General features: G+C 41.2%; 1 protein-coding gene across 2 annotated transcripts; it reads right to left on the bottom strand.

The window, feature by feature from the left end:
• Positions 1 to 358: 358 nt before the first annotated feature.
• LOC145455483 (uncharacterized) lies at positions 359 to 15,296 on the bottom strand. 2 transcript variants are annotated; one of them, XM_080333462.1, is made up of 8 exons: positions 14,953 to 15,289; positions 13,992 to 14,087; positions 13,365 to 13,454; positions 6,705 to 6,790; positions 6,085 to 6,192; positions 5,518 to 5,610; positions 5,385 to 5,458; positions 359 to 1,718 (listed from the first exon to the last, which is right to left on the bottom strand). In XM_080333462.1, exons 1-8 carry the CDS (start codon positions 15,131 to 15,133, stop codon positions 956 to 958), a joined length of 1,491 nt encoding a protein of 496 aa, XP_080189588.1. In that variant the 5' UTR covers positions 15,134 to 15,289; the 3' UTR covers positions 359 to 955. The 2 variants fall into 2 exon arrangements, with proteins under 2 accessions (XP_080189588.1, XP_080189589.1); XM_080333463.1 differs by lacking the exon at positions 13,365 to 13,454 and having other exon boundaries at positions 14,953 to 15,296.
• Between the last annotated feature and the right edge of the window lie 598 nt (positions 15,297 to 15,894).

Raw genomic sequence — 15,894 nt, 5'->3', positions numbered from 1 at the left:
TTCCTCAGGCTATCTTCCTGATTGTACGAATAAACTACTTGTATTTGACAAACTGAAAATAGCGAAAAGCAAGTAAGTAGATCACAAAATATTACGAAGTAGAAAAAATCATATCTACTCAAGTACCAGAAGTAGAGGAAAACTACTCGAGTACTTCGTTACTGACCACCTCTGTGTGAACTGTAGTGCCGACAACAGTGGGCAATGGCAAACGAAACCGTATGATCATTCCTTTGCACCTATTTCACTATTTACATTAATTACTATATCATAGCTCCATCAAAACCGGCATTGTAAATTTGCTGTGACCACTTCTTTTGGGTTCTATGTTAAAGTGCGGTCCTTGGATCTGCGTCAGTGATTTCAAGTCAGGTTTATTCTTCGTCAAACATGAAATGAAGATGATGAACACGGAAAAAGGTTCAGATTATGTCACAGTAGGATCACAATAGATTTGTCAATCGAGCACAAAAGAAAGTTACATATATTTAGAAAACGAAGCACGAGAAAATTAATATTCGCTCGAATAAGCTACAAAATGTTCAATTTCAAAATCTCGATAATATCTCACCAGTTATCATTCCTGAATTGTGACTGCAAAATTGTACGGAAAGCTTGCTATAATTCGATGTTCTAAAACTTGTGGAAGATAATGATGCAAAGGATGTGAGGGCTTGTGAATATGAACTGATCATGCCTCGCCTTAACAATCATTTCGACCAGACCTCTAAGTCGTGTAATCGAGGTATTCGAAGAGATTCATACAAACATCCAACAAATCGCGAACGCGAAGAAGCAACGTTATTAGATATCGTGGACAGTACAGATCACGCGAAAACCACATTCACAATTGCAGAAGGTGAGAAACATAAACGGAAGTTGTGATTTCATTTGCACTCTACCGGAAGACAATAAATAACAATAGAAAAACGACATAATCTCAACGACGGGTATACTACTTTCTGCCACCGGATTCGTGCTTTTCCGGGTCTGGATTGTCCGATTTCGCAGAGTTCTCATCGGTGAATGCCCCGCGAGCAAACCCTTGCGCGCCTCTGGCAAGCACATCGTCGTCTGTGACCATTTCAGGCATCTCTTTCATCGTACTATTTGATGAGTCTCCCGCATCACAATGTAATTTGGAAGTCTGCTTTTTGCCAGGCTCTTCTACAGATAAGTCCGCGACCGATACTGTGGTGCCGCCGGGTCGAGTTTCCGGAATTACTATCTCCTCCATTTGGGATCTTAAAGATTCGGATAGCGTTTCCGGCTTTGTAGTCTGCCTGTCACTACCCCCCGGTATATCGGTAGCGTCAGAATTGTTGCTGAGAATTCCTACTGCGATTTCCGAATGCTTGACATTCTCAACGTTGATCACAGTGCCTACGGAATTCATTGAGCTATCAAATTGTCCCGGTGATAATGACTTGTTAACCCCGAGCCCTGTGTTACAGGGCTTTCCAACAGTGGCAGAATCGAAGTTGTATTCATCTGTTTGAACTCCATTTGGCATTTCGAACATCGCGCCGTTACGACCCTCTTCCGGCAGCATTCCAGTCTCATTCTTACGAAACGGTCCACCCTTACTCGAGACATCTTCAGAAACATCAGAATTCTCGTCGCTGGAATCTGGAGGTGAAGTTGTAACAGGCGGTTCGCCTGGTTTGGGTTTTGGCATAATCCATCCGGGTAGAGCGGCCTTTTTAGGGAATGTTTCGCTGTTAAACAAGAAATCCACGGCTAGCACGGGGTATTGCCGGTTCCAAACGGTGTAGAGCAGGGGTGGGCAAATTTTTTAGTTCGAGGGCCGCACTAATATCATTGGGATTGTAAACCAAAACATAACATTGGTATTTTATGATGTGGTGAGGACATGGAGATATTAAACATATACATTTAATACAAACCAAGCATTGATCTGATGATAACGTTCACACGTCAGAGAGAAACATTGACGAGATTTTATAACCTGGTCGATCTCAATAACCAAATTGGCAAAACTTGGGATGAAAGTCTGTTGTCCAGATTCTTAGAACAGAATGAATATCTGAATCTGTTCATAGATTTGCTGATTCCACTTTTGGATTAACTCTAGAACACACAATGTTGACAGCATCGTAACCAAGTTAGCTGCAATTACGCTTCTACAATATATGTTGATAATATAAATACTTCCACACATACAGAGAACGAATCTACCTGACACACACGCGAATCAGTTTTTCCAAGTACAGCACTAAAAGTAATGCACTTGATGATGTTGCCAATCTAAAATGACACTGGTGATTCGAATTCAGTAATTCCCATTTTGACTTTCGGTGATGGTTATCAGTTGTGACGCTTGACAATACGTGAACTTTGAGGTCGGGCTAGCGCGCCAGCAATGAAATAAAACAAATATAATAGTAGGAAAATAACTTGTAATTATCATTGTGAGATATATTAAAAAGTTTCATCAAGTCCCCGCAGTTAATTAGAATTTTAGTACTCGTTTTCTTGAGACTTTCGTGGTCCACACAAGACCGTGTTACTGGCCGCAGTTTGCCCACCCCCAGGGTACAATTATTTTGTCATTGGATTGCGACAATAGCTGGCCGATGAAACAGAGTTTGAACAAATAAATGACAAGCCGCCTCCACACAGGCAATTCCAAATAAAATATGCTTGAAAAACGAAAAACTTGTCAACACAACGTATAATTTAATCGTTTGCGCCATCGTACACAAGCAACCAACTAACTTCGGAAATTATACCAGAGCTCCCCCAGCTCCCAATTACTGATAGTTGGATTGATTGATCCGAATTATTTCCATCAATACAAAGCTTGGTTTCAGCTAATGTAATCCGCCCTTGGGAAAAGGCATACTGCCAGCGCATTGAAAATGAGGAAGGAGGAACATATGACCATTATGCGAAAATCAGTGAGAAAAACATGTCCACATATAGGTTAATCAGTCCATGCATAATCACGGTTAGTGATTATACGCTGGCAAGATAGATTTATTGATTATTTCCAGATGTCAGTAACAGCTGGGAGGAATTTTATACTCGGCTCGTTTGATTACGTTTTTTAACCATTCTCACGACAAGCGAATTGGTGTCAACACACAATTCGTTGAGAAGCAATTGATGAATACGAATACATCTTTTGAGGTTTAAAGTTACTGAGTGGCCCTCACTGATAACACAGTCACTAGCGATTCTAGGGTCTTCAGTAGTAATCCAAGGGGATAGCAGCTTAGTTTCATAAATATATAAGTGACAAAGGTGAGAATATAAGGAACGATTATTTTGGAGTGAAATAGTTTCCAACTTATACTCTACTCAGATTTGAGGACTCTAATTATTGTGCCCAACCCTACTAAATACAAGTTGATCAAATAAGGAAGGCAGGAAAATATATCATAGCAAGGACTTCAAATCATTTTCATTAGACTGCCGGTACATTTTATCGTAAGCAATTCTCGGACCACACTAAGACAGAGAACCTTCAAAAATTATACCGACAAGACAAGTTTCGCTTAATTGGACTGGCGGAATTGAACATAGCCTTCACATATAACTTGTTAGAGATGAGGTGTAGGCTACTTTTAACAGTTCCATGCAGCACTTGCACCATTGTGACGTACACCCAAACTAGACCATGAACTGTCTGTTACGACATCATGCAGAAGATACATTCCAAACTTTCAAATCAATTTAGAACAGTGGTTCTTAACCTTGCCCCCCCAGGGGGCGCTGGCGATCTTGAAGGGGGGCGGAAACGCTCAGGGGGCGATATGGGGGGCGCTGGGCTCAGGGGGGCGGTATGCGGGGCGCTGGAGAAAAATGGCTTTGCAGTAGATGATGTGGTGATAGGACATATCCTTAATGAGTATCCAGAGCAAATTAACACCGAAAACTTCGTTACATATAGCCTTCAAAATACATATAGGTTTAATTGTCCATGGGCGCCTAAATGACTGACACCGAATGTTCCTGTCTTGGCAATCTGAACCCCAGAAGACGAATTCCATCTGGCAGGGAAAAATTATATGTCATACCAATCTGAAATCGTATGCGTCTTTTAGTTTAGTGCGATTGGGCGACAGGGATATTCCTGTTGGGCGATATCCCCGTTGAGCGATTCTATATTTTTTGATATTGCAGACAGGGGGTCACGAAATAACATCATGCAACGAAGTCATATCAACGGGTTCGCCCGCCCGAATATGTTTAATTATTAGTAACGGACCCTACAGTTTCCAAGAAACCTCACAATGTTCGCTTTAAGTTTTGATGAGTCTGTGCACACTCAACTACTCACTGCGCTGACCCTTGGACAACAGTGCGCAACGACTAAAAAAAGGTAATAACTCCGGATTTGTTGTGCGCAACGTAGATTTTCTGTGTGCAGAGACCGTGTCAGCACTGCGCACATGCGCAACTTAGAGGGAACATTCCACCTCACTCAGCTCTACCGGTAAATGTGTTTACGTGAGCAGAGAGAGGATAAAAATTGATCTCAATTTACATGCAATTCCCGATTATATTGACGAATTCAATCATTAATTAGTGAAATTTTTCGCACTTCGCGCGAATAGCTGCCTCAGTAAATGGACACCCAATGTAGATACCTAATAGGCTATCAGCAAATAGCGGACAGCCTAATGGGGGCCCAGGACCAACGTTTTTTGTTTGGGGGGGGGGGCTGACGAAGTGCTGTTACGGTCTGGTAACGAATAATTGTACCTGCGGGCACGCCCGAATATGTTTAATTATTAATTACGTGCCCCTTATTTTCCTATACAACAGCTCACTCAGTGCTACTGGTAAATCTGATTACGTGGGCTGAGAGGATAAAAAGTTTATAGCGACTTATATATGTAATTACCACCTATTCATTCATGCATTATGGAAAATTTTGCTACCTAGGGCGACCAGGCCACACAAACTTTGCTGACCATCAAATTCACGATATGGGGTTCGTGGGGGCGAAGCCCTCAGAAGTTTGGTTTATCACGCTATGGGTGCGCAAGGCAATCGTTTTTAGGGGGTTGACGAAGTGCTGTTACGGCCCTCCCTCTTACTCATTGTCTTTATTACATTCCTTACAATATGAAGTTGGGGGGGGGGGGCGCTGGAGTGGGATAATTTTTGAAAGGGGGCGCTGGAAGAAAAAAGGTTAAGAACCACTGATTTAGAATTTGACGTTTTATTTTTCTAATTAATGGACAAGCGTCCAACTTCTTGCATTTTGGAATTAAGACATAAAATGGTGATTAAATTGGGGGACCGACGTTTGAGAGCCATTACGCTACAGCATATTGTATGAAACCTTTAGCAGTGTCCCCCATTAAATTAACGTACAAAGAAATATTGAAAAATACAATATTATCTCAAACCTGGCTAGCATCAGACCCTTTACTCTTTCAAACTCTTCCTTCAGTTCCCTGGCAGTGAGGCCCTGGGAATCGGTCTGAAGAATACCCGATACTTTCATACATGTCCGACTCGTATAGTCGCGACATGATTTACCTGCAAGTCATCCACTCTACGCGTCAAAGAAATTATCCTCGTTTCTTGCTCATCCATTTTCTTCTCTACTGTCTGCATTGACCCACGAATATCCTGGAAAATTTCACAAGTTCTTACACAGCGCACTGTACAGCTGCCTTTATCCATGTGCCAGTTTATCCCGCTAGTAGACAAATTCAGAATGTGTCACATCACATGACTCTGGAAGTGTTGTTGTCAAAATTTCTGAGCCCTCATTAGCATAAAAAAAAAACAGTTTTAACTCCAAGTTTGCAAACATATTTGAACAATTTTCTTCATTTTCATCACACCAGAATACTTCAACACATAATATCGATTGGTGGGATAGACACAGCCAACTCCTGACACGCCAAACTAAATCCTAGATCGCATTTTTCAATTTACGACTACATCAGTTTAATCCGATATTTTTCATATGTCTGTTAAATCATGCATCATGTTTTCATGTAGTAACAAAGCAAGGGGCACTACAGAAAAAAATCGCACACCTCCATTATGGTGACAGTGACTGGTATGATATATTATTCAATCTAGTACCGAGATGACCTGCAGTAGCGCTGCGGCAGACTCATTTTCAGAACAGTCTTCAGCACTCTTGTTCTCATCCTTCCCCTTGTCCTTTTCACCAGACGAAGGGCGTTGAGCTACAAAACGCTGTAAAAAAACAAGGTATGACACAAAACATTCTGCAGTCACTCAGTATCAAAGCACGGCGTAATTGTGGTCTACCAATCCCTGCTCAGGGATTAACCCAGTGCCATAAATTGAAATCCAGACCGTGTTTGACCGATAACCGAGGTCCAAATCCCCCCAAAAAATATCTAATTCTGCTTACCCGTCATCATCATACCACTTGCCTGCTTGTCACATTAATGAAAAGTCCACAGCAAACATCAGAGCTACGACTAAGATCCAACTCAACCGACTACGGAAACAGAGCACAAGGTTATCTTGAAATTTTCTAGCAACCGAAAATAAGAGATCATAATTTGAATACTTGAAGCTGTTTCCTGCACCTTAAAATATGCATTCTAAAGCTCAAAGAGTCCTCGTGAGCGCTCTCGTGCCAAGAGACATGGCCAATAAGACCCAGAGACCAACCAGTAAAATTCTACTATTGCTAATACGATAGGCAAATTATATCAGGAAATATATTTTCAACGCACCTTATATACTTCCTGGGCTCCGTAAAGTATTCCAGTAAAACCGGCCAGCATGACGAAGAGGAAGCCTAAATTCAGCCTCGACTGGCCTGAAATAACGAATTTGACATATATTAATGCATATATGCCGTTTACGGACAGAAAACCATAGTAAAAACTTCATACATTAGAAGGACACAGGGCAGAAACCTAAATTCAAGGATATTTTAATGACACTTTGATTGAATCAATTGTTTTCACTGGCCCATTCAGCCAATTGCCATCAGGAAAGGTAATTAACATAATCCTCTCAATTGCTCATTGCTCAGTTGGCATAGGCGCCGAACCAGGGTATGCAAGGTATGCCACGACCTAGACATTTTCTTAGGTATGCGGCATACCTAGAATTCGGTTTGGCATGTATCGGCATAAACCCCCGATTGTGTTATTTAGAACAAATCACAATGTATTGCCGTTTAGACATTACCTGCTGCTGCTAAGTGAGCGAGGTAACTCGTTGCGCGAGGCCAATTAGCGAAAAGCGTGTTGCCAATTAGCGATATCCGTCCGTGCACAGTGTAACGCGACGCCATTTCCCGCGAGATGATCGCGAAATTATGTCATTGATGGCCGTGCGCTCGGCAATCGTCGCATTGGACGCTTGCCTGATTTATCGCGTCTCCAACAAGCCTAGGTTCACAGGCTTGTACATTGTACAATCATATCAGCAGTAGGCCCGGTGCGCACTATACCATCGCTAGCCTGCACTATCGCATCTGCATTGGTGCGCACGATATCATCGCTTGCCTACACAATCGCATCTGCAACAGGCCTGGTACGAAAGATATCATCGCTGGCCTACCGTCGCGTCTCGAGCCTAGCATACGTTGGCTCCCATCTCTCGATGGCTTGGAGACAATGCCGTTAGGTATAAGGCAGGGGTCGCCAACTCAAAATGGGTCGCGGGCCACTTTTCAAAATTCCTGGAGGCCGCGGGCCGCAAGACTTCAATATCGAGAATAAAATAGGCAACAACCACGTTTCATAACTCTACGTTAGTACAATTAGTACAATTCTGTGCTCTCTAACATGTGCGAATGGCATAGTCACCACAAAAGAAATAATATTCTATTGTACAACCACAAATACAACAAAAAAATATCATGATCATCAATTTCATTCTATTTTGAACTATGAGCTGCGCACGATACCTGACAACACTCTGTAGCAACTATAACAGGGGTGGCCAACCTTTTTGCTATTCACGGCCGCATTTCGATTACTCAAGTAGCTTGCTGCCGCATAATGAACTGAATGGGACTAAATACCCACGTTAAACTGTTCATGTCCATTGTCCATTGCCGGTATACTCCGGACTAATCTATTTACTCATATCGGTGTACTATACGCACCGAAATCGTGAGTAGTCATTAGTCATGTTATGAAGAGCCACAGGGATTAGTTGTGTAGTTGTGTAATTTTTCACTCTCATTAGTGTATTTTGTCAATAAATATTAGCATAGTTTGACATATTACTATCAGATATTTATCCTTTCTCGGCCCATGTGACCAGATTCGCCGGTAGGGTTGATGCAGGGGGTGTATTAGAAAACTTAGGGAAGTTAATAATGCGGTGCTGCATCTTTGTGTGCCAATTCTATTACTCCCCTTTGTTGCATGCAATTATTTCTTGAACTCCCATCAGATTTGTCGGTATAGTGGAGATATAGCCCATTTGATTCGCCCAAATGCAGGCCTACCAGAAACAAATTTCATTCCTGATGAGGAGAACACGATTGAAAATTGTATTTCTTTATGGGGCGCACGCATCATTTTCCTCTGCTGTTTGCGTCTGTACAGTGGGACTCAGATAACAAAGGACACTACTATATTGAAATCGAAAATTAACACGCACTGAACCGCGCCTAGCGCGAAGAAAATTTCAAGAATGAGTCAATTCGCAAGTTCAATTTGCATATTGACGGCCGCCAACACATCCTAATTGAATTAAGTGTCGACGGCCGCAGACTTTTTTTCTACTGCCGCAGACTGGCCACCCCTGGATTAAAGAATCGATACTGGGGTTAGCTAGACACGGTAGCCTATACTAGCTGGAAAACTATCTCCTCCATGGTCTTTTGGAGAACCCGAAATCGTTTTTCAAGCGCATCAGTCTCGGCAATGGTGGGCCATTGTACGCCAAGGCGAGATGCCCATTCATATCAGCAAATTCTTCCTCCTTGGAATGATATTACCATGTCGAAGCCGTATCAGATAGTGAGGAATAGTGATATTGGGTATAGTAGAATGGCTTACTTTGAACACCAACAACATATGTTTAAACTGAAATCAATTTCAGCATTTCAAAATGCTTTAGTAATTGCGTTATTCCGAAATTTCTCCAAATCAAGTCGCGGGCCGCAAAATATGACCTCGCGGGCCACATGCGGCCCGCGGGCCGCGTGTTGGTGACCCCTGGTATAAGGTGTAGGCTATGCTGATTAGCGATTAGCGCCAGACTGAATGACATCGAATGTCCGCTGACATGTTCGATTGTGCGTGCGCCGTGCATGCGTAATTGAATTCCGGTAATACTTAAGCCTTGAGAAACATCTTCTGGTGGTTATGTTTGAGTTGTAAAAGACGAGAAAGGTTTGAACAACCTGAAATCGGTGTCATTATAGAACAGATTCAATAACAACACGGACATTTTGCCTGCGGAAATTGTCGCCGAGGTTACGTAATACGCGTTGATAAGCGGCATATTAAATTGTTCGCTAGCGATCACGCTAATTGACAGCGCTTCCCGACTCGCTGACAAGCTTATACGCGCAAGTTCGTGAACACGAGAAGATTGTATAATCGGCATTTACGCATGTACTTAATCCTCATGAATCGATGCTTATTAACCCTAATTAGCAATTCCGTCACATTATGGCGTCATTCCTTTGTGACGTCATCGAACCCGCATACCTAAGGAAAATTAGCGTGCAGCGCCTATGTCAGTTGGAAAATCAGTCGCTAATTGCAATATTGCTGGCGATTCATATGTGTATCCAGATAATGGTGATCTTATCGATACATGCCATATTGCCTCTACTGCTTTATAAGACATTGATTACGCTACTGATTAGAATGATTATTATGGATGTGCCTATTCATCAATTTTGTAAAACTCAATTGCAATTGGCCAATAATTATTATAACGCAATCACATCGAATTTACTGCATCCACATGGACATTGATGATGATATTACTCTGAGACTCGAGTTTCACTGCTTTGTTGATAACTAGGCTAATGTACCTATGCTATGCACTTTGAAATTGCCATACCAGGAATTACTAGCATGTACACAGCAACACAGATGTAATGGTTATTGAGAGCACTGTTGACTGCCACAATTCGAAAGATGACAGTTTTGCGAGCAATAAAGTACTGTCAATCAGTTATTAGACATGCTCGTTGCCCTGTCGGACGAAGACAGACCATGATCAGTATTGTGGAACTTATGAAGTGGATAAATTTCCTCTAAAATTACAAACTCTTAGTTTATTTGGTCTGATATGTGCTACCAGTCAGCAGTAACCATGGACTTGGATAGTTTATTGTGTCATTATGAATATTATCTTCATTTTATAAACTGAATGAACTATGTCCGTGTTCTCGGAAGAAATCACGAAGAGACAGAGATCCTGAGCCCAGGAGCACGCCCCATTCTTGTTAGGTCTTAGTTGATTAAATCGGGGACGCTACAAAAGTTTCATTATGATAATAAATTTGCTCATGACTCAACTCGAGTCGTGTTTAATGGTGACTCGACTTGTGTCAATTTGTGTATGGACTCGACTTGTACTCGAGTCATTGCGCATGATTCGAGCAGCCAAGACAGGCATTTCATTGTATCTTCAGGGAATAGTAAAGTTACATGACACTTGATTTAGCACAGTGGTTCCCAACGTGGGCGATATCGCCCCCCAGGGGGCGATTTGGCAGTCTAGGGGGGCGAAAATAACGAAGGGGGCGATAGGGGGGCGAAAACGGACTAAGGGGGCGATAGGGGGCGAAAGCAACGAAGGGGGCGATAGGGGGGCGATGGCGCGTTAAAACAGCTATATTGGAGTCGGGACCGTAACTACTGCATCCCAAACTCCCCAATTGGGGGTGGGGGTCCGAACTCGAGGGGGGCCCAAAATTATTTCGTGAATTAACAATAATTATTGAGTAATCTTTTAGAAATTCAAGCAACTTTTTCAGAAAATTTTCGCGCCGGGCGCGATTCAATAATATCATATATCTTGATTTTGGTGTACCCGTCACCCAACAAAAATACGCATGATTTATGGAAATGGGAGACTTCGGCGTCGGTCATTACTGCGCCACGATGCACCAATACATATGAAGTTAGAAGCCATATAACATGCGACTCCGAGAAGTGTGCCAGAACAATCAGCAGCGAGAAGGTCTTGGCCGAAAAGGAATGCCCTTGTGCTGACAAAAAAACTTCGATATACATATATGTTTAATTGTCCATAGGCGCCTCAATGGCTGGCGTCGAATGTTCCTGTCCTGGCGACCTTAACCCTACAGGACAAATGCCATGCCGCAAGGAAAAAATTATTTTCCAGTACAGAAATACCAATTTGAAATCATGTGCGTCTTTTAGTTTGGTACGTTTTGACAATTTCCATATCTTCTGACATAGCAGATATAGGAGGTCACGAAATAGCATCATGTAACTAAGTCAATATAACAACGATTCCGCCCCAAGATGTTTAATTATTATTTAGGGGTCCTACCTTTTCCAGTACACCACTCTCAGCTCTACCGGTAAATCTGATTACGCGAGCAGAAAGAGGATAAAAAATTGATAGCGATATACATGCAATTCCCGACCATATTGACCGATTTAAACATGAGTTATAGGCCTATAAATTTGTCGCGTTTAGGCGAAATACTGTGACTCACCAAACAGCAGTACACGAATTAGGGTATAGTTCAGAGGTCTCAAACTCAAATGTGCTTGCGGGCCAGTTTTCCAGTTTTAACGACGCTGCGGGCCGCAGAATTTATAGTAGGGTTACCATACGTCCTCTTTCAAGAGGATTTGTCCTAGTTTTTGACTTTTTTGAAAGTGTCCTCGGAGGACGCCCTTTTGTCATCTTTTTTGAGAATTTTGGTCATATTTACAGCAAAACCCGACTATAATGCCGTAAATTAGCATCGATGTGACGCTCCGGCGGGTATTTCGGGAGCTGAGTGGAAAGTTGACCTTAATTTATAGAGGTATTCTATATCTTTCCAAGTACGCCTTATTTTGCGGGAATGAATTGTCCTATTGAAAGTGAGCCAATCAAGCAGACTGACAATAAACACACATTGTCAAAATGTAATTTACTCCTGTGTAAATTTAGGTCTGGCACGAAAAGAATCATCACATTTATAACTATTTGAATAGAATTGTTGTTGAACTTGATATATAATTATAGGATATAGACACCATATGGGCGGACATATGTATGATGCCATCATAAAAGCTATCAGTTATAATTTTGCAGCTACTATGAATATTTTGAATTTAACAGATTGATGATAGAGACTGATCTGAAATCAAAACATTTTTAGGTTGGGCATTGTAATTGTACCGGTAATTCTAATCCAGGATTCGGGTATACTTCTGATAAGTAGGCTATTAATCTCATGGCCAAATATCTTCAAATATAGGAGCAGAAAAATATAAATATAATATAAATATATTAATGAATGTGTCCTAGTGATTGAAATGTCGGAACGCTGAACGGCCCATTGTTGTTACATCGTTGGAGCGTACCACTACGGTACCTCGGTACCTTTAAGTTTAAGTGGCTTTGATAACATGGTTTAGCGACCAAAGATGTAACTAACAGATTGCCATAACTACTCGCTTAGTTAGCGAAATACCATGCTGCGACCTTCTGATCTATTGCTATTTCCCTGATACGCGATTAGTTCGCTGCGTCCATGGTTCTAACAAATTCACGGCATTCCGAGTAACTCCCAGTCCACTCGAGCCATTTTCATTTTGCCACCGAGTAAGCCCGAGTCTGAGTAATTCTAAAAAAGGTCGCGTCCAAGTCCAACTCACAAGTTTCAGTCACGAATCGTCTAAGGGTCAGGTTTTGTCATCATGAATTGGAAATGTGGCGAAATAGTGAATCTTCCCACTGCATGGTAGCGTTTACAATTGATGTGATGGTGGAATTTGATGAAAATTTTCAGGCTTTCGGAGCAATTTAAGAGGAAATTTTCACTTTATAACCTGAAAAGACATATGTGACAAATTATTAAAAATCTAAAATGTCGTCGCGGGCCGCACAAAATGCTCTGACGGGCCGCATGCGGCCCGCGGGCCGCGTGTTTGAGACCTCTGGTATAGTTGATATGTAGCGACAAAAGGCCCACTGGCTGAGGGGGTATGCGGTTTGGTTTATCACCCTATGGAGCCAAAGACCAATGTTTGGGGGGCTGACGAAGTGCTGTTTTCAGTTTCCCAATATTTGGGGGGCGATGATCGGTGTGGAGCTTCAAAAGGCGGCGATGAGCCGAAAAAGGTTGGGAACCACTGATTTAGCATTTATGCCTACAATGCAACCCCAAGCTGCTTTTAAGAAATCTATTATCAATATGCTAACTCTAGATATCTTACCAGGTTTGTCCTTGTATGAAAATGGTGGTGGTGCTTCAGGAGAAGCAGCATCATATGCCTGTGCTGGTGAAGAATCTTGATTTGAAAGTTCTGTATTGATATCACCAGGTTTGAATCGATTCTATGTCATTTAGTTGCAATAGAGATGTTTGTGATAGCATCATATTTCAACAAGGATTCCAGAAAATTGCAAAATTGATTAAAATATGCACATTATCCTGCCAAGTGCACACTGCACAGCTGTCTCCTACTGGAAGTTTGAATAACTCTGCTCAAACATCACCAGGACCCTAATCTCAGCACCTTTTCTGGAAAAAATAATCAATCCATGTTTACATGACCATTTTTCCATAAAAATTACACCAATTCAAGTCACGGTGCGGCGCATGAAGTAGAACTACAAAGCACCAATGATCCCTGATCACTAGGACAATTAGTTTTTTTACCTAAGATATGAAAGATTATATATTTGACATTAAAATACTTTTGTGACAAATTTTGACAACTCAAATAGTTTAAAGTACGCATTATTGCTCGAAAATCTATTTTCCATTCCTCAGCTGGCTGAGTTATGTATCATATTCTCAAGCTGCCAAGCTATTTCCATTAACATGTTCAATAGCTCACCAGGTTTGTCATTAGATGAAGATGCCGGTGGTACTTTGGGCGTTGCAGAATCATAGGCGCGCATTGATGCAGCCAAAATCTCTTCCTTTGAAAACCCTATAAAGGTGATGCAATTTTTTTTGTATTCAATTCTCGACTCATTAGTCGCATGCAATCCAGTCATTTATACATTTCGAATTGGATTACAGGCCTACAGAAAATTGCATAGGCCTACAATGCTAAAATCCGAGCTTTCTACACATGATTTCATCATTTCACTGACTCTGTTCAAACATTACCATGACTGTCAAGACCCCCACGCCCCTCAAGTGAAATATTGATTCTTTAATTGCCTGCAAAGGTAAGATTCCTCTTCTGAGAGAACCAGCTCATCAACTTGAAGAGACATCTCGCATTATTTCACCGCATGAAGTTTGTCTCAATCAAGTCCACATGACTTATGTAACAGTAACACTAATATTATAATAATATAGCTCTATTTAACTGCAAGTATCAACTGTCATGCTCATGACTAGTATGAAAACTTGCCATATATTTTAGGCTTACCATACGTCCTTCTTCAGGATTCGTCCCCTTTTTTCAGGTTTTTGAAAATGTCCTTCAAGGACGCCTAAATGTCCTCTTTTATGGCAAGTCGTCCTCCTTTACAGCTTTTAGAGCCAAGATATTGGATCGATTCGAGTGAAAATGGGCATTAATGACGCTAAATAGGAAATTCGTGGTTCGAACAAAAGTGACAATTTTTTTTAGTGAAAGAAAAACTGTACCGGTATTTCTCTAGTTGAGGCAGAAAGTTGACCTTTTTTCATGTCAATCAACCACAATGTCGTGGAAATTTTACATTTTTTCATTCAATTCATTACTTCAGTATTCTATTTTAAGTCTGAAAATTTTGAAAAAGTGTGCTCATTTTCTGATTCCAAAATATGGTAACCCTAATTTATATGCATGCTATTGCTACCTTTAGACATCAAAAATTGTTCCTTATCCTCTTTCGGTACCGTTGCTGTATTGGGACTCTTCATAAACTTCACAGCCGACGACACGGCATATTCCCTCGGAGCAGGCAATGGTCTTGGATCCGTTTCTTTGGTTTGACTTGAACAATGCGACGCAGTAAGTTCACGGGCTTTATCGGCCATCACGGCAGGCAGCACGCAACAAAAACGCAACCTCGAAGAATAGAAAACAACCAGTACTCTCAAACTCAAACAATACAGCAAGCAACCTTAAGCCACTCAATGCAAGATTGCAAGATGCAATCATGCAAATCAGTCATGATCATCGACCGGATTCGGATATGAATCGGACTTGATTTTGCACAATTTTGAGACAGTCTGAGTGGATTCCGAGAGGAGGGTTGGTGCGATCTGCGATGACATGCAAAATAAGGTCAAAAACATGCACAATAAGGACAGTCGCGACATGCAAAATAAGGTCAGTCCGCGCATGAATCCAAATCTACACTTCTATTATAAATCCGACTCTTTTTCTTATGAAACCGAAATTCAAAATATCTTTCCTGTATAGTAGCCTACTTTCAACATTGAAATTCCTTATCCATATCCTAAATCATAAGATGTTTCAATCAAAAGATAATCATGATTATCTTGAATACGCAGTCGGTCGCATGTAGAATATTATTATCAGTCCGCACGTAAATCCAAATCCATATTTCAATTACAAATCCAACTCTTTCTCTTATGAAAAAAAAATTAAAATATCTTTCCTATATAGTAATTTCATGATTGACATTCCTCATCTATACCCTAAAGCTAAAGATGTTTCAACAAAATAGAATCAGACGATTATTACGATTACGAGGTGATTAGTCGCATGTAGAATATTAACAGTCCGTGTATAAATCCAAATATTTACTCCAAATTCAACTTTTTTCTTGTGA

Source organism: Botryllus schlosseri, chromosome 14 (genome assembly GCF_051294905.1).
Source record: "Botryllus schlosseri isolate E-star chromosome 14, Bs_hap1, whole genome shotgun sequence".
Classification (NCBI taxonomy): domain Eukaryota; kingdom Metazoa; phylum Chordata; class Ascidiacea; order Stolidobranchia; family Styelidae; genus Botryllus; species Botryllus schlosseri.
This window is presented reverse-complemented; position numbering and strand designations above follow the sequence as displayed.

Coding starts and splice junctions, on each gene's coding strand:
- LOC145455483 (XM_080333462.1), bottom strand. CDS start 15,133: ATGGCCGATAAAGCCCGTGAACTTACTGCGTCGCATTGTTCAAGTCAA. Junction 5,459..5,517: donor GTAGAGTGGATGACTTGCAG/GTAAATCATGTC, acceptor GGTATTCTTCAG/ACCGATTCCCAGGGCCTCAC. Junction 1,719..5,384: donor AAGGGTCTGATGCTAGCCAG/GTTTGAGATAAT, acceptor CTTGTTTAACAG/CGAAACATTCCCTAAAAAGG.